This window comes from Tenrec ecaudatus, chromosome 12 (genome assembly GCF_050624435.1).
Source record: "Tenrec ecaudatus isolate mTenEca1 chromosome 12, mTenEca1.hap1, whole genome shotgun sequence".
Classification (NCBI taxonomy): domain Eukaryota; kingdom Metazoa; phylum Chordata; class Mammalia; order Afrosoricida; family Tenrecidae; genus Tenrec; species Tenrec ecaudatus.
The window spans coordinates 118,210,218-118,235,409 of NC_134541.1; the positions used below are offsets into that span (position 1 = coordinate 118,210,218).

Sequence of the window (25,192 nt, forward strand, 5' to 3'; positions counted from 1 at the left end):
GAACCATAGTTCAAAGGCAGGTATCAAGTCTTCTTTGGTCTTTATATTCAGTGTTCAGCTTATGAATGCATAGGAGGTAGTTGACAATCCCATGGCTGGGATCAGGTAGACCTTAGTCCTCAAAGTGACCCCTTTGCTTTTTAACACTTTGAAGAGGTCCTGGGCAGCAGGAAATACATTGTTTGATGTCTTGACTGCTACTTCCGTGGGAGTTGATTGTGGATTCAAGTAAAATGAAATTTGACAACTTCAGTATTTCCTCTGTTTATCATGATCTAGCTTATTGTTCCCGTTGTGGAGAGCTTTGCTTTTTTAATCACATCTATGGAAGGCTCCAGCTTTTGATCTTCAGTCATTTCTTGATCTTTTACCTATTATTGAGAGGTAGGAATATGGACTTGATCTTCAGATTTTTACAAAAAGAAAATCCTAAATATAGGTGTTTATGGGAGATCCTCCCTTTCTTTTTAAATTATGGTAGAAAAATATAAAGAACAAAACATTTTCCAATTCAGCCTTTTTCACTTGTGTAGCTCGGAGACATTGATTACATGATTACATTGTAGAACCATCTCCACTATCTGTTTCAACATTATGCCATCACCATGGTCAGAATCTAGTGCTCCCTAACAATGACTTCCCCTCCCCCCTCCCTCCTCTCTTGGTAACCATTAATGAACATAGTCACTCTAGGCATATAATACTTGCCCTTTCTTGTGGGATCATATCATATTTTTCCTTTTATGACTGGCTTCTTTCACTCAGAATTATGTTGTCAAGTTCTTTCATGTCACAGTATCTATTAGGAGTTCATGGCTTGGCATTCCATGTGCTACATTTTGTTCATCCATTTGACTGGTGATGGATGCTTAGATTGTTTCTGGGAAATCCTTTAATTTTAAAACATTGTCAATGTCTTCACAGACAACACAACCCCCCCCCCCCCCCCATATCTTCTGGCCAGGTGTGACCTGTGAGTCCTGACTTTCCTCTATTGTGGTGAAAGCAAACACACACTGTTATGTATTTTGTTAAAGGCAGTGACACTGCCTTCTTCATGTTATCTCAACCTTTCCCTAGTTCATCCAGCACTTTCCCTCGTTGTGATTCCAGCACCACTCACACAGGCTTACTGCTGTCCGCACAGAAACACTTCCGTTCTTCCTCCTTCTGGACCCTTGTAACCACCAAGAATCTTTGTCTTCTATGTACTTGTTTATTTCGTATACCTGAGCTCACAAAGTATGCGTTTGTCCTTTTGTGTCTAATGTATTTCGGCAAGAAGGATGGTTTCCAAGCTCACTAACGTTGTGGTGTGCATCGGGACTTTACTTCTCTGTCTGGCCGAGCCCATTGTGGGTAGGCTCCGTTTTGTTTATCCAGGCATTTGTTGATGGCTGCGTAGATGGCCTCCACCTTTCTGCCACAGTGACAAATACTGCACCGTGCAGTGGTGCAAGGTTGCTTCTGTCTTCACTGATGAGTGTGTATTGGTTCATATGTCCATGCTCATGTCCATGGTTCATATGTCTGTGTTTCTAGGACCTGCCAAATGGGCGTGGCCCAGTAGCCCCGCTTCTCATTCTTTGATCTCTAGCTCTCTTTTCTGGTAGAAGAAAGGGCAGGGGCACTTGCCTTGTTCACCGTCATATCTGTCAGACATGGGGCTTAACAAAGGCCGGAGAGGGGAATGGTTAGAACAGAACCTCGTCCTCTTGTCGGGCCTCTCCTAGGTGCTGTCTTTCTACAACATCAGCCAGATGGGTGTGCTGCTGACTGGGCTCAGCACCCAGGCTTTGTACAGCATGGACCGCAAGGACCTCACCCAGGTCCTGAGAAGCACCCTCGCCCAGCACCTGTGCGATCTGTCGGCTGCCCAGCAGCAGGGCATTCTCAGCAAGGTGAGATGGAGACGTCCGGCCCTCCGGCACTTGTGCTCCCTGAGGATGAGGGTTGGGGGTTTTGGAGTGGGCTGCACCTTAGGGCCATTAAGTCAGGCCCAGGGTTTCTCCTCCTCAGTGTTCAGGGGGGTTCTGATATGCAGACGGTCCCCTCCGTCCTTCCCAGGAAGAGCCCCTCTGGTCAGACTGCATTTCACCCAGGCCTCATTGCTCTCCCTAGCCAGGCTGAGGGCCTTTTAAATGTTCAGATTTCTTGACCCCCAACTATTTTTAAAGTTTGTTATCCCAATCTGAAGATGCAGATGCAAAGCCGTGAAGACACTCTTCTTCCTCAGCTGGCAGTGGCTCTCCCAGCCCCTTCCTCTCTTACACCTCCTAGGGTTAATTTGCAGAATCGGCTTCAAAACCAAACCTGGAGGTTTGGCCTAAATCACCAACAGACGTTGCGTTTGGAATCAAGTAGACAGGCTTGAATCTCATTTCCAGCAGCAGTCAAGAGATCACATGCCGCCTTGCACTGGGTGAATTTGCTGCACAGGACCTCTTTAGAGGGTTGACAAGCAAGGATGTCACTTTGAAGACAAAGGTGTGCCTGACCCAAACCATGGCATTTTCGATGGCTTCGTATGCATGTGAATATTGGACAGGGAATAGAAAGACTGAAGAAGGATCCATGCATTTGAACTGTGGGGTTCAAAAGGAGCACGGATCATACCATAGACTGTCAGCTGAACAAACACATCTGTCTTGGAACAAGTGGAAGCAAGGATGGCAAGGTTTCGCCTTGTACTTTGGACATGTTATCCAGTCCCTGGAAGGACATCATGTGTGGTAAAGTGGAAGGGTGAATGAGAAAGGGAAGACCATTGGTAAGATGGATGGACACAGTGGCTGCAACAATGGGCTCAGGCCTAGCACTTGTGAGCATGGCGCAGGACCAGGCAGTGTCTTGCTCTGTTGTACAGAGGGTTGCTATGAGTCACAATCAGCCCCAAGGCATTTAACAACAACATCGGCTTTTGACCTATTACATCACGAGCCTCAGTTTCCCCTCTCTGTAAAATGGGGATAACTATAGTCCCTCCGTCCTAAGACTGCTGACTGGATCTGGGAGGTTTTGTTGCCTGGGAAGCACTGGACACAGTGCTGCGCCATGGGATGAAACTCAAGAACAATCCTAAGGACGGCTCTTCCTCAAGCCTCGGCACCCGTGTAACGCAGTTCTTATGTTATGTCTTCTCACTTTGGGCAGATGACTGAAGCAGGAGGTGTTGCCTCAGTGCTGGTAGATATTCAAGGGGCGTTCTTTAAGGAAGTGTCTCTTTTCGATCTGCGGCGGGAACCTGGCCTCAATGCTACAGTTCTAAAGGAAAAGGCGCTTCGGAGGAGTCAGGTATGACTTTGAGTCCCGCAGATTGTACCTGTATTCCTAGCCCCCTGCCTTCTGGGAGGGATTCCTGGGTGCTGCAAACTGCAAAGGTGTTCAGCTGGTAGCTGCAAAGGCTGGTGGTTTGGATTCATTCTGAGGGCCTTGGAAGAAAGGCCTGGTCATTTATTCTTGAAAAAACCAGCCACTGAAAACTCTATGAAGTGCAGGTTCTACACAGAAACACACGAGGTGGCTGTGAGTTGGAATTGATTCTACGGCAACTGGTTCTTTTATTTACTGATTGTGTTCTTGGGAAAGTTGGGTTAACGGTCACCGTAATTTGGTTAAATAATTATTTCTGTGGGGTTGTATACAGGAGGCAGAGCAGCACAGGGTTAAAGTGCTAGACAAGACATGAGTGTGCACTCTGGTTCTCCTCCATAGGCAGCCTCAGTCATCTTATGCATAAAATGGGGATAATTTTCCATATGAATCAGTGATGTAAGACATGCCACCTGGCACAAGAGACAGATATGCACTATGCATGCTAGCTGCTTTCATGGGTACCGTTAAATGTTGCCAGCACTAGCAAACATGCAGCGAAGATGGTAGAACACACCAGGGGAGAAGTCCGGACAATCTATTGTTAATGCTGTGTAGTCTGTTCTAACTCACAGCGATCCCATGCACAACAGGGCGAAAAACTGCTCGGTCCTGCGCCATCTGCACGGTTGTTCTTCAGTTGAAACCCATCGGTGTAGCCACTGTGTCAGTCCACCAGGTTTCACTGCTTTGCCAAGCACGATGTCCTTCCCCAGGGACTGGTCTCTCCTGACAACACGTCCAAAGTACATGAGATGAAGTCTTGTCATCCTAGCCTCTAAGAAACCTTCTGCCTGTCCTTCTTCCAAGACAAGAAAGGGAAACTTTTTAGCCTCAATTTATTCCAAATGCCTTGAGGCAATGAATTGAGGATTAAGGGCCAGAGTTGCAATGGACATCAAAGTCAATGGGCTTAACATAATCCATAGACAATGGGCTCAAACATAAGAATGATCACAGGATAGCGCAGGACTGGGCGGGGCTTCATTCCCTTGTACATAGGGTCGCTATGAGTCAGAACTGACTTGGCCAAGGCACCTAATCACAAGCATTCACAAAGACGAGATCCTTCAAGCTGGTGTGAATGGAAATGGGAAACACGGGAAAGAAGGAGGAAGGATGTTGTTACATTGTGCAATCAGTGGTGCAAAATGACATGTATGTGACCCGTTGCCCGGAAAACCAACTTGCTCTGTAAACTTTTACCCAAGTCACAGAAAAATCCCACCAGCACTGAGTTGCATCTTGGTGTTGTTTAGAGAAACAGAAACAGAAAGATTTAGCTCTATATGTCTACCTGTCCCTATCTGTATGCACACATACACAGGTATAGCTAGATATGCATAGGAAGGTAAGTAGAAAAGGGTATTTCTACTAGGGTTCCAATTCATACATGCCTGAGTTTATTCCAAACAAGACTCTCTTTAACACATCTCTACGATCTGTGGATGGCTGCAGTCAAGTTCTCAGTCAGCACACTGTCTTGGCCTCCTTCGGATGCCTTCCAGGAAAGGCTAGATCTACACAGTGGATTCTGAGGGAATCTGTGTGGTCAGTTCAGTTCCAGGCAGAGTGATCAGCTTGGAAGGCTCTGGTTTTGGGGGATTCCAACGAGTTGATAGGGTTTCTCAAAGGGTACAGGACAGTCATGGGGGGTGTGTGTGCATGTGGGCTTACTAGGAAGATGTTTTAAGAAAACAGAAACCTGCATGGTGCATTCGAGATGGATACACTGCTTTTAGAACTCTCTCCAACTTCCTTTTCCTTCAGTCAGCCATTCACCCCATCCATTCATCCACCATTTATAGAACATCTCCCTGCCTTCGCTGGGTTCTGGCATTCCTGGTGCTGGGAACGCCCTGTGAACAAAGCAAACAAAGATCCTGCCTCTCCTGGAACTTCTGTTCTAGTGAGGGGAGACCAAACAACAACAGCAACAAACCCCCCAAATTCACTGCCATCAAGTTGATGCTGACTCATAGCGACCCTATAGGCAGGGTGGACAGCCCCCTGTGGGTTTCTGAGACTGAAACTCTTTATGGGAGTAGAAAGCTTCATCTTTCCCCCAAGGAGAAAGAAGCTCTGGTGGTTTTGAACTGCTGATCACGGTCAAACATATAAACACTGCGACACCAGGGCTCTTAAGTGAGGGGAGACAGACAGTAAAAAAGATCATTAAATAAAGCATTTACTCCTTTAGGTCACGCACGATGGAGTGAGAGGAGGGGACAGGAGGCCCAGGGATGGGGTGAGGGGAGGGGAGTAGTTGGAGACAAGTCAAAGAGGTGGTAGAGGGGTTGATTGCTTGTGCGGACCCATGATCAGATTCTGAATAGATTCCGATGGCCTCACTGCCATCGAGTCAATGCTGACTCACAGTGACTCAATAGAGCAGGGTGGAACTGCCCCTGTGAGTTCCAAGGCTGTCACTCTTTACAGAGTAGAAAACCCATCTTTTTCCCTGGGAGCAGCTGGTGGTTTTGAACTGCTGACCTTGTGGTTATCAGCCCAACTCATAACCACTACACCACCAGGACTTCAATTCCATTGGCAAAACCATCTGACTGACTGGATAGGGGGTATGAAAGAACTCTGTCAAGGATGATGCTCTGATGCTCTATCCCTGTGTAAGAAACCACCTCCATGTTCAGTGGCTTAAGACAGAGGCCATCATTTGATTAGATTCCCGAGGGCTTCTTGCTCAAGGTCTCTGATGGGATTGGCCTAAGATGATGGTTGGAGCCAGAATCATTTGGAGGCTGGGTCTGGCATCTGTGCTGGCAAGATTCAAGCAGTCAAAGGCACCTCTCTCTATCTCCATGTGGTTTCTCCAGCATGGTGGCTTCAAGGTGGCTGGACTTCTTATGGGAGGGTCAGGGCTCAAAGGTATAGGTCTCTTTTTTGACCTCACCTTCAAAGTCACACAGTATCACTTCTGCACTCTATTCATTGAGGTCTTACCAATGGAAGGAGGGAATGGAAGGAGGGCAGGGGCAAGGCCCAGAGCTGGAGTGAGGGGATGGCGTGGTTTGGGGAAAGTCATGTTTAAACAGAGGGGACATAGCTTTAAGGAGGTGTAGAGAGGTTCTTAGAAGGTCATATTGGGTCACAAATGTGGCAGCTGCCCTTTTGGGAAACACATCCTGCCCCAGAAGACTTCTAGATAGGTTAGACTCAGCAGCCTGAGCTGACGTTTTCCCGAAATTGGGGAAGACTGTGGGAAGACCCCAGAACTGGATTCTCTGGAGCCACACCGAGGGCCTCTTCTGCTGCTTCTCTTGCCTGGGCCAACTTCGATGCTTAGGAACCGCAGCTGCCACGTCCCAGATGCGACAGCCTAACTGTAGCCCATGATTTATTCTGCTTGGGGAATTATGTTCAAAGCTTCGGAGTCTATAAAATAGACGGATATCCCACTTGATCGCTCCTGCAAGTTAGGTATTCTGTAAAATTACATTCCTTGCAACAAATTGCTCCCCTGACTACGATGTATTGGTCTCTGAGAGTAGTCACCTGGGAGGTGTGAAGTTAGCATGCACTGTGAGCAGGAGTGACTGTATGGATGGGATTTTCCAGTCTGTCCTGGTCTACTCATTTGTCTTTTGCAGGCCTGTTTCCTGGGGTGCTCAGGAACTGGGGGGTGAGGGGTGGGGTAGAGATGTCAATAGAGGCTACAAAAAAAAAAACTCCCACTGGTAAGCGGCTTCATAACTTCTGACGGCTCTACCCAATACCTGCGCATCTCACTCACCTCTGGAGCGTAGGATGTCACCAGGGGTGTAAGCCTCGGGGCTCAGGAATTAGATGGACACCAGTTCAGGTATCGGCTCGAGGGCCATGTAGCAACTTAGGGGTCTGGTTAAGTGACAAAGGAGTCTGGAGGCACAGCAGTGAAGCGCTCAGCTGCTAACAGCAGTTTGGACCCTGCCATCTACAGCCAGCTTCTGTAAAGATTACAGCCCGAAACCCGGTGGGTTTGGGTTTGGGTTCTGGGTAAGTAATGTCACTGGGAAAGCTTCCCCTTTCCCACCTGTAACATGGGATCGTCCCTTCCTCCCAGGGACTCACAGCGAGTGTCCAATTAGCCCCAGTAAACACTCTCTTCCCCTAGGCCTTGTTCCTGTATGAGCTTCTGTCCCAGTCTACCAGGAGGCCAGAGGAGCTGCTGAGGTAGGGAGTGACGTGCTGCTGGGGCTGATGACCCCTTTGGAGACACACACCAGAAGGGAGGGAGCTGGGCAGTCGGGTCTGTAGCCCACTCATATCCAGCCTGCCTCCTCTTGTCTCCCTGTCCCGGCCCCCCCCCCCCGCCCCCCTTTCTTCTCCCCTGGTCCACCTTTTGTTTTCCAGGGCTGGGCAGCTGGTTAAAGGGGTGAGGTGCTCACACATCGAAGCCATGAGCCCAGATGCCTTCCTGGCCAATTTCCAGTATTTTGAGAATAACCTCTCGCTGCTGTCACCGCATCAGGTGAGATGCTTTACTGCCTTTGAATTCCCTCTTCACCCAAGTCACTGGATGGACCGATGGCGTCTAAGGATAGTTCTACCAGAAGTGTCCAGATGCAGGTGATCGCTGGGGGTCAAATACTGAGCCAGGCCTCCATCTCCAGTTTACTTTTTAAAGAGCTCACACACTCCTATCACCACCATCTTACGTTTCAGCAGAGGGCTACTTCCATGCTCCAATTTGGACCCTAATGTACATTAGCAGGGCATGCCATTTTGCTTGTTCTTAACTGTATTCTCCCGGGATGAAATGCAATCCCTCATCTCGCATTCCTGTCCTGTCTAGGGGTGGCCCTGAATGTGGGCAATTTCATTGAAAGCTTCAGTTCCCAAAATTGTTATACTTTGTAACCCATAAGGAGACCAGAGGCACGACTGGGTTTTCATAGTTTCTGAGCAAGTAACAAGGTCCCTGTTGACTCAGTTTGGTCTCAACTGCTAACAAAAAGGCTAGTGGCACACAAATCTATCAGTGGTACTGCGGAAGTAAGGTCTGGCAATCTGCTTCCATGAAGATTAAAAAGTCAGTGTAGTTGAATAGGTTCTGACTCCTAGTGAGCCCTACAGGACAAAGTTGAAGGACCCCAAAGGAGATTCCAAGGCTTTGTGGGAGTAGACGGCTGCATCTTTCTCCTGCCCAGGGAGATGACCTTTCGGTTAGCAGCCGCTCAAGGGCTACACCACCAAGTTCCCCTCCTTAAAGATTACAGTTCGACCCTGCCACACATGGGGTCATCCTGAGTCAGAATCCACTCAATGGCCAGGAGTTGCGGAAGCAGCATGTGGGTCTGAGTGTGAGCTGCTGACTCCCCAGAATCCTGAGAGAGTGAACAAGTGAATGTGCAACTTGTCCTCCCAACGGCCCTACATATGCTCCGGGCCGGCTTAAAACATTCCCCAGGCGCCCATTCTCCCCTCAGAGGCAGGAAGCATGCATCTTGGTGTGGGTGTGTTGCCCTTTGAGATCATAAGTGGAGTAAGCACAGTTTTAACAAAGCCCTGTCATCCCTTGGCTTGGCTGGTCTGTCAGTCATTCTCAAATGTCAGCTTGAATTAACATCTCCTAAAAATCTTGTGTAAACACAGTTTGTGGGCCCCACCAGAGTTTCTGTCTAGTAGGTCTGGGAGAAGGCCTGAGAATCTGCATTTCTAACCAGTGCATCTAAAGAAAGGTCCTGGGCAAACAGGGAATGTGGCACTGGATTGAACTCCAACCCTTTTGTGGCGGGGGGTGGGGGTGGGGGGCTACATGCTCAGGAAGGAAGAATTGCCCCAGCAAAGCCAGTTACCCAGACTCTGCAGCACCAAGAACCTTCAAATACCTGTTAATTAGAAAATCTTTTTTTAACTTTTTGTTCTTTTTTATGCTGAAAACACATACTCATTACTTAAAAAAAATCAGGGAAAATAAAATTCCCCATAAGCCTGGCCCTAGAACAGTAGCTCTCAGCTAAGCAGAAGGCAGTTTTGTTCTCCAGGGGCCATTCGGTGACATAGTGGTTTCCCAGTGGGCTGTGCATGGCAAGGCCAGCAGTTTGGAGGCAGCAGCTGCTGGAGGTAGGACAATGTGGCTTTTTGCTTCCAGAAAGGGTTACCATTGCAGGATCCCATGGGGGCAGTTCTGCTCAGTCCTAAGTCACTCGATGGCAGTGAGTTTGGTTTTATGGAGACATTTTTGGTTGTCCTGTGGGAGGGTGGGGTGAGGACTGGGAGCGCTATTAGCATATAGTGTTTAGAGACCAGGGATGTTGCCAAACATTCTACCATGCCCAGGACAGCCCCCCGCAATAAAGACTCTCCCATCCAAAATGTCAATCGTATAGAGGCGAAGAAACCAGGCTAGAGGCAACGGTAGTGGAAGCTTGTTGCTGACTTTGAGATTTTAAAAAACAACAAAAACACATCTGAATGCAATTTTGAAAACATCATTGAATTTATACATACTGATGTTTCACTCGATATATTATAAGGAGCCTTGGTGGCACAGTGGTTAAGCAATCAGCTGCTAACTGATTGTTAGTTGACCATTTGAATCCACCATGATGGAGCCAGTTTCCAGAGTAAGATATACAGACTCAGAAACCCCAAGGGGTTTGAGGAGTCAGAATGGACTTGAAGCCAAGGGACATAGATTTTAAAAATATATATAAAAAACAGGGCATGGCCATCATTCACTATTATTTATAAATCTCCCTTATTGAAACAGAAGAGTTGCATAGTTTTCATTGTACAATTACCCTGTATTGACGTAACCAATCTCCTTCCTGCTCAGGATCAGTAAAGTTCTATCCCCCAGTCTGCAGGTAGAAACCAAAACACGGAGGCGTGTCTGCCTGGGTGAATTTTATGTTTGTTTCATTACTGCCTTAGTTCTCTTGTTGTAAAATGGGCAGAGTAATGGTATTGATACCATTGGATGTCGTAGGAAAGAAAAGAGCATGTATAAAGCACCTAGAACCGTCTTTGGCACAAAAAAAGCGCTATTTGTGAGGACTTGGGGCCACAGATGGAGCAGCTTGATAATGATAATAATTTATGGTGGCAATAATAATATATAATGATGATGATTGTTGAAATACATTCCTAGAACGGCCTCCTTCTTTCAGGTCAACTGCTTGGCATGGAAATACTGGGAGGTTTCCAGGTCCTCGATTCCGCCTTACCTTTTGGCCACACTCCCGTAAGTGACCCGAGCCCATAGTCTGGCTCAGAAGTAGGACTGAGAGTCAATCAAGCCCAGGCGACCCTTCTCCTGGGCTCTTCAGACACAATCGGAGGAGAAACAGAGGCGGCGGGCGTTACACAGTTAAGTGCTGGAGGACCAGATTTAGATTCTGAGCCCCACAGAGACATTTTGGAAGACTCTCCTGTTCCCCGCTGCCAGTACTTAAAAAGCAACCTAAGCCTGATGGGGTGCTCATGAAGCAGGGGAACCAGCACTGACATGGGCATGGATTTCTCCTGGCCGTGTGGGCTCCAGCCCTCGGAAGCCCTGCTTTCTTCACACACTGTCAGGACACTCTTTGTCTACTTCCTTTCTTTCTCCTGCCTCTTCCTGTGCTTGCCTTCATTCAGCCCCCCAAAAATTTATTGAGTGCTTACTTTGTGCTGGTCCTCAGAGGTCATGGACATTTTCCCACATGCGAGGTTATAATCTTATTAAGGTGGAAAAAGGCAAGAATGAAGCTTATCATAACATCAAGTTGATATTTGCTTGAGAGGGCTAGATTTTTAATGCATATTGACTTGGACTGTGGGAGGGAATTTTTCGTTCAAATAACTGGAAAGTTCAGGGGCAGGCTTCAGGCATAGCTGGATCCAGGTGCTCCAATCATGTCATCTGTCTCCCTGTTTCTTGTCTTAGTTTTCCACTGATGATGCCACACTTAGGCAAGTTCTTTCATTCATATATACATATATTTACTCTTTATTTAAACAGTTTTATTGGCATTTCATTCTCATGCCATACAATTCATAGTTCAACCATATCAAGAAGAGTTGTACAATCTTTACCACAATCAATTTTAGAACATTTTCATTTTCTCCATACTTATTTTTATTCATGTAACTTTTCCTCTTTTTTATCATTTACCTTTTTTTTCAATTTTGATAAAAATATATACAACAAAACATTTAGTGATTCAACAACTTCTACATGTGAAATTCAGTGCTATTGATTATACTCTTAATGTGTGTGACAGTCACATAATCTGTCAACTTGAGGGTAATAAGAGTAAAGGGGTGGAGTTTAGCCTGTCAATCAGGTCGCAGCTAGATGACCTCGTTTGGAGGTGCAACGGAGATAAATGGCTCACTGAAGCCAGGGCCCACTTTCCCTGCCTCACATTCCCGTTGACGAGCCACATGAAGCTATGTGGATGGCAGCCAGAGCCCTGGAGCTGGAGGAGTCACATGGAGACCCACGCCAGCACTGAGATGTTTCCACAAGACTTTTCAACCACTGCCCTGTGACCTTCTTGCTTTCAGCATCATTCCATGTATTGTGTAAATCTAGAAGAATTTATGGGCTAGTATCAGGCATGGGGTTTCTAATATTGGACTTATGGGCTAATTTTGAACTTATGGACTTGTTCTGGAATTGGCTGGGATGATTTCTTAATATACGATTACTCTTCGATAAAACATTCTCTCCCTGTTTAAAAAAAACATTTTATCCGGGGCTTATACAACTCTTATCACAATTATCCATCCATCCATTGTGTCAAGCACATTTGTACATTTGTTGCCATCATCATTCTCAAAACATTTTCTTTCTACTTGAGCCCTTGGTATCAGTTCCTCATCCCCCCCTCCCTCTACCCTCCCTCCTTCACAAACCCTTGATAATTTATAAATTATTATTTTTCATATCTGTCTGATGTCTCCTTTCACCCACTTTTGTGTTGTTGTCCCCCAGGGAGGGGATTATATGTAGATCATTGTGATCAGTTTCCACTTTCTTCCCCTACATTTCCCTTACTCTCCTGGTATGGCTACTCTCAGTATTGGTTTTGAGAAGGTTTATCTGTCCTGGGTTCCCTGTGTTTCCATCTCTTATCTGTACCAGTGTACATGCTCTGGTCTAGCTGGATTTGTAAGGTAGAACTGGGATCATGATGGGTGGGTGGGGGAGGGGAGGAAGCATTAAAGACCTAGAAAAAAGTTGTATGTCTCATTGGTGCTATACTGCACCCTGACTGGCTCATCTCCTCCCTGAGACCCTTCTCTAAGGGGTTGTTCAGTTGCCTACAGATAGGCTTTGAGTCTCCCCACACACCCCCCCTCATTCAGAATGACGACAACATTTTCTGTTACACACATATGAATATCTCTGGATTTGTTTCTCTAGTCAACCCAGACTAGCGCAGTGTGGTACAACCATCTCTCTAAATTGTTCCACCACTATTAAGAAAAACTCAATGCTCCCCAAGCAAAAACCCTTCCTTCTTCACCCATGGCAACCATAGGTCAAGTTTGTTTTTTTCCTTTTCTTTTAAGTAGTTTTCTTGATATAAAATTCAGATAAAATACACCATAGTTTAAATGCTTCTAAAAAGAGTGATACATACATCATCACAATCAGCTCTACTTCTCCCTCCTGACTCCTGCATCCAATGATTGCTCCCCAGAAAGAGAAATATTTACTTTTCATCATTCTCAATAAACATAATGAGTTTGCTATTTCTTGGTGTAACTTAAGCCAATTTGCTTTCCTCGGGTTGATCACTGGAGTCCGGACAAGTAGGTTTGGCTAGTTTAGGTATGGATCATGCCTCTGGAGATAGGAGTGGAAATGGCTATCCTCCACTTAGGCGGAGCAAGAAGGGCGTGGTTCTCTCTGCAAACCAAGTGCAATGGACACTGGATATAGAGGAGGGACTATTTCCTCTGACCTGGAGAGTCTGGGAAAACAGAACTAAAGCCGGAGAGAGTTTAAGTTGAGTACTCTAGGAAGCTACACAAAGGATGTTGTGTTTGGTGGTGGGTGAGGAAAGCACAGCAGTAGGGGGACACACAATGCACACAGTGAGTAGCTGGGGGAGAGAGGAAAGAGGGCCGGACAGTCTGATCCTGAAGGGCTTTGCACGATGCTCTGAGGTGTTTCACTTGTGCTCCGAATGCAGCTGTCAGCTCTGTTTCAGAAAGGTCTTCGTCTCTGGCCACATAGAAGGGGGACTAACAAGGGGCTTGGCGAGAAGGCGGGAGAGAGGAGATGCTCATTTTAGGAACACAGCCATCGGTGTGGCTGGCTTCTTCTACTCCTTCTTGTGTTAGCTGCCTTAGAAGGGGATCTCCTGTTCACCGCCATTGCTTTCTGTTCCAGAACCATTTGGTTTTCCTCCTTACACTTATTATGAGCTGAAATGATCTCTTTCATCCATCGATATGTGTATTTCTTCCCCCCACTAGAATATAAGAAATGTGAAGGAAGGGGTCGCTTGTTCTCTGTTCATTGCTGTAGCTAGTGCCTGGCATGCAGTAGATGTTTGGTGAATATTCATTGACTGGATGAATGAATTAATAAATAGGACCAAGGTATTGGGAATGGAGCAGTAAGAAGAGACTTGAGTAATATTCAGGAGATGCAATGTATATATATATATATATATATATATATATATATATATATATATATATATTTCTAACATTTTATAGTAAAGATTTACAGAGTAGATCAGTTTTATACAATTTTTTCTGTTTTTAAAGATATATAATTTCACCACATGTGTATGAATAATACTTTCAGTTTTGCAAGTTTTAGAGCTTTATAAAATAGCATCATAAAGTGTGTATCTAGTCTTTTGTTTTAAAATTTATATGTCTGAAGGAAGTTTTGAGATTGGCTTTGGGCTATTCAAGTGGTGATGATGAGTTGGCTTATAGATCTAAGAAGTGTTTCTTAACCTTTATTTTAAAAAGCTTTATTAAAAGCATAAAACATGCCGATGCACAATCCCATGGTTTTTAGTATATTCACGAATACATGCAGCCAGAACTATGGTTATGTTTACATCATCTTCATTGCTACAAAGGGAAAACCCATATCTTTCAGCATCACTCCTTACCTCCCCCATCTCCAGCAGCCAGTAACCTACCAGTAACACATGACTTGTGTTAGTCTGGGCTCACTAGAGAAACAAATCCAGAGACACTCATATATATATATGAGAGAGAACTTTATATGAAGAAGTAATTATGCATCAATAAAACATCCCAACCCAGTCCAGATCAAGTCCATAAGTCTGTTATTAGCCCATAAATCCAGGATTAGCCCATGAATTCCTCTTCAGACTCACGCAGCCCATTCAATGATGCTGAATGCAGGAAGATCACAGGTCGGTGGGTACAGAGTTGTGTGTATCCAAGGTCCGTAGAAGCATCTCCAGAGCTGGCACGGTCTCCACATGGCTCTCTTCTCAGGAAGGTGAAGGCAGAGAGAGGGGAGTTCCCAGGACCCTCTATGAGAAGGCTATAGGGAGGCCTCATCAGGGGGTGACCTGATTGACAGGCTAGACTCCACCCCTACACTTTAATTATCAAGTTGACCTGAAATTATGTAACCATCACAGTAGGGCCCGATCAAGAGCTTAGAGAGAGTTCTGGGGTGTTTGTTCTTGTTGTTCTCCACTGTCTCACCTTTTTTTCCCCCTTCTTAATTTCGACTTTAGTCTCTCTCCTCTTTGTCTCTTTCTTTTTCATATTGCCTTTCCTCTCCCTGCAGCTAGTCCACAGGTCAGCGTAAGTTTGCTGAGAACCCGTTCCCTGGTCAATGCTGCTGGGATGGGAAAGGAGTGTGATGGGAAGTTTGTTTGCTGGCATCGAAAAAAAGGAATGATGGGCGGCAGGTTTGCTACCTGACAAAAAAGGACCACAATGAACACACACACACAACCCACTGGGAAGAGTTTTTATTCTCTGCAGGGCCCGCTACCTGGCTTCCATTCCAGCTCCCCAGTGTGCGCCCTTTGTGATCGGCCTGGGCAAGAGCCAATTGCACACCCTGATTTTAGACTCCCACAAAAGGAATTCCCTCCTCCAGAAGGTGCAGCAGTGCCTGGTAAGCGTTCATTTCACGGGCAAGGCTTCTTCTGGTGTCCCTCCCCCCATGGGGACGGTGGACAGATGTCCTCAGGGACCCTAGGAGCTGCTGGCAGGGCTCGTGAGCCTTCTGTGATGGCGGCAAGTCTAACAAGGGGATTTCAGAGCTGACTCTGAAGACTCTGGGAGAGGCCATCTTGGCCGTTGCTTTTGAAGACTCCCACTCCTAGATGCTAAGCGAGAAGAGGCTGCTTTAGAGGATTGGAAAGAGCGCTGCATTTAGAGTCTGGATTCTAGACTGGGACTCTAGAATGGCTTTGCCAAGGATGGATTTTGTCGTTTGGGGCAGGTCTTTCGTTTTCCTGAACCTCAGTCCCTTCATCCGTAAGATGGACCCAAGGGCACGCACCTTGTAGAGTAGTCTAGGGGACGAAACAGGCAATGCATGGCTTAATGCAAGGCCCCATGTGCAGTCCTTGGTGATGGTCTAGGTGAGAATCCCAGCATCCTCACGAACTGACAGTTTCTCCCTGTTTTAGAAAGCAGATAGAATCAGTACCCGTGCCTTCTGACTACTTTGAGGTTGAGTGGGCTGAGACCGGTAAACATCTAGAACAGTGGTTCTCAACCTTCCTAATGCCATGACCCTTTAATACAGTCCCTCATGTTGTGGTGAGCCTCCCTCCCCCCATAAATTATTTTTGTTGCTACTTCATCACTGTAATTTTGCTACTGTTATGAATCGGGCAACCTCTGTGAAAGGTTGTTCGACCTCCCAGGGGTTCGTGACCCACAGGTTGAGAACCGCTGATCTAGAACAATGCCTAGCACACAGGAAGCTTTCTGTGGAAGCGGTTTTTGTTATTTTGAGAAAGGGCTTTGGTGGCTTTCACACGCCCTGCAAGTTTGAGGTGCTGTTGTTATTGTTGAGTAAGTATCACAATGGTTGTCGAAACCGGAAGTATCCTCTGAACAACCATGACAAGGGCCTTCACCTACGGAGTGTTCATGATATGCCAAGACTTTCCCAGGACTGCGCCCCATTGGGTTTTTCGGGTCCTCCAAGGCCTGCATCCTGGGGCTTAAAATCAGGTCTGGCACCCTGTCTTATCAGGACAGCCAAAGATCCTGGAATATTTACAAGGGTTGAGGTTGGGAAGTGTTTGTAAGGACTCTTGACCTTGAGCCTCTCTGTGTCTTCTCATCACCTTCACTGTGGGTTTCAGAACAACATCATTGATGACGAATATGCAGTGGACATGGTGGGGACCCTTCTCTGCCACTTTCCGGCTACCATTATTGACCACGGGATCACCCCCAGGGCCTGGGCCACGGCCCTGCATGGCCTCAGAGACTGTGTGGACCTCAGCCCAGAGCAGAAGGCTGCCGTGCGGCGCAGGCTCCTGAAACAGCATGGGTGAGGGCCTGGGACTTGGCTCCGGGGTGTGGTGGGCGAAGGAGCACTGGTCCTGATTCGCCTTCCCTCAGACCCAGGTTAGACACCTAGGTTTAGTCTTCTGGCCTTTGCTTCCCTAGACAGTGAAAGCTATGATAGGTCTTCTGTTGGCTTCATGCAAGACACCAAGATACCTTGGCAGAATGGACAGGAGAGAGATTGGAAAAGATGACACTTTAGAAATGTAAGGCGGTGTTGCTATTATTTTAATGATTATCAGGAATGATGCTGATGCGCATAATGGACATTCAGTCAGCTCTGGCGAGGGAGAGCTTCCTGGGAGAAGACAGGATTGTTCTGCTCCACGTAAGGGTTTCTGAACTTAGGTTGGAGATTTTAAGAAGTCAATGGTCAGACAACACCACTGTTTGAATGATTACTGTCCCAGGCAGGTGTAACTAAACCCGTTGCTGTGCAGTCAATTCTGATTCAGAGTGATCTTAAGTAGACTTGCCCCATGGCTTCCCGAGGCTGGAAGTCTTTCCAGAAGCAGACTACCACACCTTTCTCCTGCAGAGCAACTGGTATGTCTGAACCACCGTGTTAGTCCAGGTTGCCTAGAGAAATAAATCCAGGGACGTTCATATATGTATAAGAAAGCGCTTTCTATCAAAGAGCAATTGTATATTGAGAAAACATCCCAGCCCAGTCCAGATCAAGTCCATAATTTTGATATTATCTCAAACGTCCGATAAATTCCTCTTTAGACTCACACAGCACATGCAATGATGCCAAATGCAGGAAATCACAGGCCAGTGTGTAGAAAGTCTTGTGGATCCAGTGGCAGTGGAAGCGTCTCAAAGCTGGTACAGGTGTGCACATGGCTCCTCCAGGTGTCTGAGTGTCTCAACAGCAGGAAAGGGAAGGCAGAGAGAGAGAGAGAGAGAGAGAGAGAGAGAAAGAGAGAGAGAGAGAGAGAGAGAATGAGAATCTGCTTTCAGTGAGCTATTTATCTCTGTTGGGCCACCAAATGAGGTCATCAAGCTGCAACCTGATTGAGACAGGCTAAACTCCACCCCTTCACTCTTAATATCCTCAAGGTGACAGGAGATTCTATAACTACCAGAACCATCTACCTTTCAGTTAGCAGCTGAGCACTCTGCCATGTGCTACCACGTTCTTGTATTCCAGCGCTGAGTTATTAGTATGTCAAGTTCAAGAGCATGGACTCAAGAGGAGGATTCTGTGTACCAGCGCTTCTCAACCTGTGGGTCTTGACCCCTTTGGGGGTCAACTGACCCTTTCACAGGGGTTGCCTAAGACCATCAGAAAACACATAAATATTTCACAGTATATAATTACATATTGCTTTGGGATTAATCACTATGCTTTAATTATATTCAGTTTGTTATAATGAAAATGCATCCTGCATATCAGATATTTACATTACGGTTCATAACAGTAGCAAAATTACAGTTATGAAGTAGCAACAAAAAAAAAATTTATGGTTGGGGGTCACCACAACATGAGGAACTGTATGAAAGGGTCATGGTATTAGGAAGGTCGAGAATCACTGCTGTACACCCTTGTTCATATCACTTGTGAGATTTGTGACCTAGGACAAGTTACTGAATTATTTTGCATTTTAATTTTTGCACCTGTAGCCTGGGGTGCGGCTGTTAAGATGATTGAGTTAATCCATCTAAAGGACGTGGAGCTGTCTTGGCACAGCGCTAAGTCTGTGACAACGGTTATTATCACTACTATTGCAAAGGAAGCCATGAGTTTGAAGATAGGTGTGGTTCCTATCCTCAGGGGACCTACAGCGCAGTGGGCTAATATTTCCAATCAAGGAGACAGGGGGGATGCATCCTTGGCCAGGGGCGGCTGTCTCTATTTTAGAGAGGGGCAGACTTCCTTTAGAGATGTCACCAAATAGTGACACTTCACTTTCGACATGTGAGACCTCTATAAGAAAATGGGTGGCTACTGGGCCAGACTTATGATTCTCCTGCCAAGTTCAAGAGGAAATCTTGACATGTTTCAAGAGAAGGCTTGTATCGCTCATTTAGAAGAAAGGCTTCGTTACCATTCTTCTGTGGGAGAACAGAGGAAGACAACACTGTGATGTATAAGGCAGAAAGGCAATTCCAGCTAAACAGAGTGGGGATTTACGGAGTTCAGAAATAGAATGTAATGGGAAACTCCAGGGGTGGACTTCAGGAATGGCTGAATCCAGGCACTCAAATGATGCCAGCAGGAAGATGCTCTATTTCCCAGCTCTGCATATCGTGTGGATTTTAATTTTTACCACTGTGATCTAAATTGCACCTCCCACCCCCAAATACTCTTTACTGCTAGCAAATCTCAGGATAAAGCGAGTTTCTCTGGTAATGCCATCAGACCTTCCAGGGATGATTCTCATTGGCCAGCTTGCATCATCTGCCCATTCTTTTGATCAGGGATGTGGTATTATGTAACAGCCTTTTCAGGTATAAATACAATCCATTTCTAAAAGATCGCTGGGGACAAGGGCTTCAGGGGATCACCAGAATTTTATTTTTCATCTTACTGCTGGTTATTTCTTCTTAGGCCCCCTCAGAACTGGACAGCTGAGACCACAAAGGACTTGGGGTCTTTTCTCGTACTTTTCTCCAGAGATGAATTAAGCGCCATCGCCACAAAGGTACCTCCTAAGAAGACGGAAGGCTTCGAAAGGGCACGCAATGAGGCCAGTTAGACTTCATGGGGCTTACTGTCAGTCAGTAGTTTGGGAAGCTTCTTCCCACCTCCAGTTCAGGATTCCCAAGGTCCAGAAAAAGAGCACAAGGTTTCAGGTCAACACACCCTCAGCCTTTCATTTGATCCTCCAGACAAATGTGCCCCACCCGGGAGCTGTCATTTCACTATCACTCTGCTGTGTGGGAGCACTCCTGTCTGGGTGCATCCCCCACTCATGCCTGTTTAATAGTTTTACACCCACTAGTGCCGTATTCATACACATATGTATGTCTAATACATACAATCACATTTCATCCCCGAACAAATATTTATTGAAACGGAACCTGGGAATAGCACTCTATTGGGCATGTACAGAGCATTAGATGGTGTAGCCCAAGAAACACACAAAGCAAGTGGGAATTATTCATTTTTTTCCTGACTAATATATAGCCACACAATCCCATTGGCATGCAATGAGAAGCATTTATTTCTTGCTAACTGGCCTGTGGGTTGCTGGGGCAGCCCTACTCTGTTGTCTTTGAATCTGGACTACCTGGAGCTTGTTCTCACTACGAAGGCCTGAAACTTAGAAAAGGGAGTGGAAAAGCGCCATTTCCCTTAAGGCCTAGCCTGGTCATTGCTACACTGTCCCACTTGCCACACCCCATTGGCCAAAGCAAGTCACATGACCAAGCCCAACATCAACGGGACTGGAAATAGTCTACTTCCATGAGTGAATATTACTTCCATGAGTGACAATAGTGAATATTTCCTGAGCCATAATCAGATCCAGTACAAAGCACACCCATATAATCTACCTGCACTTGAGCAGCACAATACTGGTTCTCATAGATGTTCAGCCACACCGTAACACATGGGACACCACCAAACTCCCACATGCCTTATATGTGTTCTTTTGTCCAGCCATGATCAAATCATTTCTCAAGTGTCCAAATAGTGTCATCAACAGTGGCTGCGTAAATCTGATATATTAATCTTATCTTCCCAAGTTAATTTTTTTTAATTGGAAAAGCCATGTATCCATGGTTAAATCTCAAAATGTATGGGATAAAAGAAAAATGAGGCTGTGTATAATTTGATACCGATATAGGAAAAATTTAGTCGCGTGCTGTAATGATTAATGCCAAATTCAGGATGGTGGTTACTTCTGGGGCATGATGGAGGCAAAAGGTGAGGGTGGAACTGATGGCGTCCTCAATTCTATTTGTGATATTTTAGATCTGATGCTGGATGTTGGGTACATGGGTGTTTTGCTGTATTGTTCTCTACATCTTTTTATGCTGAACATGTTTTATGAAAGAAGCAATACAAGCTCCTAGTTAAAATAAATCACAAATATACCCAAGAGCACATGATGAAAATCAAATCCTCTGGTACACCCCCCCCCCACACACACACCTGACACGTCTAGCTCTTCATCCTCTCTCTTCAGAGACAATTGTAGTTTCCACTTTCTTTGGCATTCTTTCAGAAAAATCCTACCCATGCCGATATATTATCTTTTAAAAATACAAAACGGAAAATACCACTCCCTCTGCCACATGTGTTGCTTTTTACAAGGTAAGCACTTATGTTGGAGCAGCGACTCCAAAGCTCTACTGCTCATTAAAGTCCCTCACAGAAGGACAGAGATTGTCTGAGCTCACTGACACGGCATCCCTGCAACAGGTGCATGCTGTCAGGGCTGGGAAGATGAGGCAGGGGACATTGTGGTTAAGGTAGCACTGAGTTTTTATGCATACCCCAATTTTTTTTTCCTGAGAAATTTTACATTTTTCATTGCATAGCACAGATGGCTGCATACAGCCCGGTTGATGTGATTGGCGTCACACAATTGGTGCATGTGAGCAATGCTGAAAGGGAAAACGTTGTGTTATCTCTTTCTACAAAAATAAGAAATAAACCGGGGAGATGTACAAATGGATTGATATAGGAACAGCCAGAATCTCTGGAATGCCGACAGACTCTCCAGCTGATGCTCAGATACAGCTGGGGTTGAGAACTACTGACTGGCGCTGTGAAGGCGCTAATGCTGCAGGCTTGTTCTAGAATAGAAAGATGATCGGAGTGGTGCCTTCCCTTTGAGGGAGCTAGGAGGACAGCAGCATGCAGAGCGATACATGAGAGGGTTTGCTCAATTGTCTGGACCTATGGATGGTAAGACCCTAAGTCTTAACAAATGCTCAGCTCTAGAAGAAAAATAGGACCTGCTCTAGAGCAACCAGACGTCTTTCATTGCTGATCTCACTCAGGATCCAGAGACCCTCCTCCTTTTGGTGAGAAATATGAAATTTTAAACAGTTCCAAGCCTAACAGGGGGAAGGCACACCTCCATTTTTGATAGCTATTATCAGATTGTCTTGGTAATGATATGCCATTGAACATGCTTCCAGAAAAATGAGTGTGCTCATTTGTCCCAGCTTGACCAGCATTGGGCATTAATACTTTATTTTGTTTTTGACAGTCCAATGGTGGGAAACAATGTGTCTTTATGCTACTTAGCACTTACTGGATTATTATTGGGATTATTATAGGATTCTGCAAAGACTAGGTTAGTTGGGCTAGGGATTAAATTTATCTGAGAAACTACTATAAAGAAAAAAAAAAACCAAAGCAGAAAATACACAGTGTTGTAATTTAAATACATTAAACTCTGTTTAAAATCTGAATGGCCATGTGTTTTAATTATGATTTATTTTTCCCTTTTCATCTACTCTCCCCCAAAGTTCCCTGATATCATTCAACAAACAGCTTCCAAGATAATTGGGACCATGCCTCCAAAAGAATTTCTCTGGGCTGTTTTTGAGTCTGTTCAAAACAGCAGTGATGAGAACCTCAGCTTTGATCCCAGTCCTGGTGAGTGTTTCTGGGGAAGGAGTACCCCTTGGGGAGGGGGGGGGGGAGGGTTGGATCAAAGGAGTGGCACAGTTTACTTGAATTTCCCTTGGATGACCATCTATCTCTTGGAGCAATGTCTCATCTTCATCTCTCCTCCAGGTGGGCGCTGTGGTTTTTCCCACTTTCTCAAGGAAGGAAACCCAGGGTTAAAAAAATTAAGGGATTAGACCAAAGTCATAAGGCTAGAAATCCAGATCTTTTTTTGTTGTTGGTGGTGATTTAATAGTATTTTATTCAGGAACAAGAATTCCATGAAAACATACTCATGGATTAGGAATCATTTTAAGGGATCATTGAACCCAGGAACCCACCACCCCTCCAACGTGTCAGAGCTCAGCTGGGTTAGTTATTTAAATGAATGAAGTACAGTGAGTGCCCTGAGGCAATCAATGTGGTCAATCCAGCATCTTCCCCACCCCCAACAGTTTTTTTGGCATAGAATTAATATATTATACAACTCAATAGTTCAATCACATCAATAAGAGTTGTACAATCATCACCACAATCTGTTTTAGACCATTTTTTCATTGTTATTTTAAAAATTATTTTATTGGGAACTCATACAACTCTTATCACAATCCATCCATCCATCCATTGTGTAAAGCATATTTGTACATTCATTACCCTCATCATTCTCAAAACATTTGCTCTCCACTAAAGCCCCTGGCATCAGCTCCTCATTTTTTCCCCTCTCTCCCCATTTCCCCCTCACTCATGAACCCTTGATAATTTATAAATTATTGTTTTGTCATATCTTACACTGTCCAAAGTCTCCCTTTACCCACTTTTCTGTTGTCCGTCCCCCAGAGAGGAGGTTATATGTAGATCCATGTAATAGGTTCCCCCTTTCCACTCCACCCTCCTTCCAACCTCCCCATATCACCACTCTCATCACTGGTCCTGAAGGGATCATCCATCCAGGATTCCCTGGGCTTTTTACCCAAAGCCAGCATGGGGGCGGGGGGATGGGGGGATGTTCTGCACCAGCTCCTCCTGCCCTCAAAGGTCTGTTTTCTTGAGTTGATTTTGGTATTAAGTATACTGCTGTCCTCAAAGTATGGAGGAAGGAGCAAAAATTCTCACCAGCTTTATTTTTTGTTAATTTGTGTAGGCGTGTGTGTACATTCATTCAACAAATATTTGCTGAATACCTACTAGGTGCCAGACCCTGAGCACTAAGAAGATCAAGTCCCTGCTGTTCTATTTAGCCACCTTGTTACTCATTTTGTTATTCAAAACAAGCCAAACAAAACATCAAACCCACTGCCATTGAACTGATTCTGACTCATAGCAACTAAATAGGACAGATTATAACTGCCCCATAGAATTTCCAAGGCTGTCATCTTTATCAAAGAAGCCTGCCACTTCTTTCTCTTGAGGTGCAGCGATGGGTTTGATGGCTGGCCTTTTGGTTAGCAGTTGAGTGCTTAACCAGCAGGTCACCAGGGCCATTGCTGAATCCTGTTTTCAAGGGGCTAGGGTGGAGAGACCAGGAAAGATGAGGCTTTCTCCTTTGGCTCTGATATAGATCTTTGAGGACCATTCCTGGCACCTTCCATCTGGTCCAGTTCAACCTCTTTATGGTATCCTAGTAAATTTCCATTAGAAGTGCAGTGAGAATGGAGATACCATAGGGCTTGGGAAATGCCCTGTCCCTGAGTGCTGCTGGTCAGTCTGCTGAGACAAGAAATCCAGGATTTCTCTTAGCACAGGGCGACTTGGGGGGTCATCCCCACCCCCACCCCCATGCCCCCACTGAGGAAATCAGGGTCAGCAGAGGCAATATCTTATTTGCATGTTGATGGTTTGGTCAGATAAAGCTCAATTGATTCAGAGATCATAGGATACGTTTTTACTGCTGCCAAGGAAAATATAATGGGTCCACACAAGCGCCCCACTATAATTTTATGAAAATCATTCTCACAATTGGACCTTCTTCATAATTACAAAATCCTTAATACTAGGTTACAAACTGAAATGCATAGATGGGGCTAGCCAGGTAACATATATAATAAGAATGGGGACTATTTATTGAGTTCTTATTGTATGCTTGACACATGTACTTTGTATATGTGTTCTATGAGCTTTGTATATATTAACAATAATCTTACGAGGTAACTTTATCTTTATTTTACACATGAGAGGAGCTGAGGTACCGAGTAGTTAAATAGCTTTGGATTTGAATCTAAAGTGGAGCCTGTTCACCACCATTGCCTACAGGGGTTCAAGATCCAGTTATCATGTGACAGAGCCTTTACTGTGTGGAGATGGATATGCAAAAAGTTGGAATTTCAACTACTTTGTTACCAGATAACTAGCAAGAAATGCTAGAAATGGGATTCAAACTGGCCTCTGTGTCTGTGTTACTGACTTCCATACTCCACTGTCTGTCAATGAATTCAGCTGGAGAAGAATATGTTCTCCATTGTCTTGGAACAACAGAGAAAGAAAGAGAGCCCGAAATGGAAGGAGGATATGGAATGCCTGGCTGAGTGCCTCCATGAGCAGCCGCCTCCTTTGCCATCTGACCACATGGTGCCTACCACCATTACGGAACATTTTGGTCCAAGATTCTATAGAAGGATCCCGATCAAAAGGAGGGAAATGCAGAACAGAATATAAAATTCTCCTGGATTCTAGATTTTCTGGAGCCACGGAGGCTGGATGACTCTCTGAAGCTATTGCCCTGAGATAATCTTTAAATCCAAAACCGAAAACCCTCCAGTAAGTTTTCTTGAA

The 25,192-nt window shown here is 45.4% G+C and overlaps 1 protein-coding gene across 1 annotated transcript in view; it reads left to right on the forward strand.

The window, feature by feature from the left end:
- OTOA (otoancorin) overlaps positions 1-25,192 on the forward strand; it is an 82,452-nt gene that overhangs the window by 32,605 nt on the left and 24,655 nt on the right. The window contains exons 13-21 of the mRNA XM_075528119.1: positions 1,734-1,901; positions 3,154-3,294; positions 7,484-7,542; positions 7,723-7,840; positions 10,485-10,558; positions 15,301-15,436; positions 16,644-16,834; positions 19,406-19,499; positions 22,282-22,411. Of these exons, the coding sequence (XP_075384234.1) occupies positions 1,734-1,901; positions 3,154-3,294; positions 7,484-7,542; positions 7,723-7,840; positions 10,485-10,558; positions 15,301-15,436; positions 16,644-16,834; positions 19,406-19,499; positions 22,282-22,411 (1,111 nt within the window). The remainder of the gene's footprint in view (positions 1-1,733; positions 1,902-3,153; positions 3,295-7,483; positions 7,543-7,722; positions 7,841-10,484; positions 10,559-15,300; positions 15,437-16,643; positions 16,835-19,405; positions 19,500-22,281; positions 22,412-25,192) is intronic.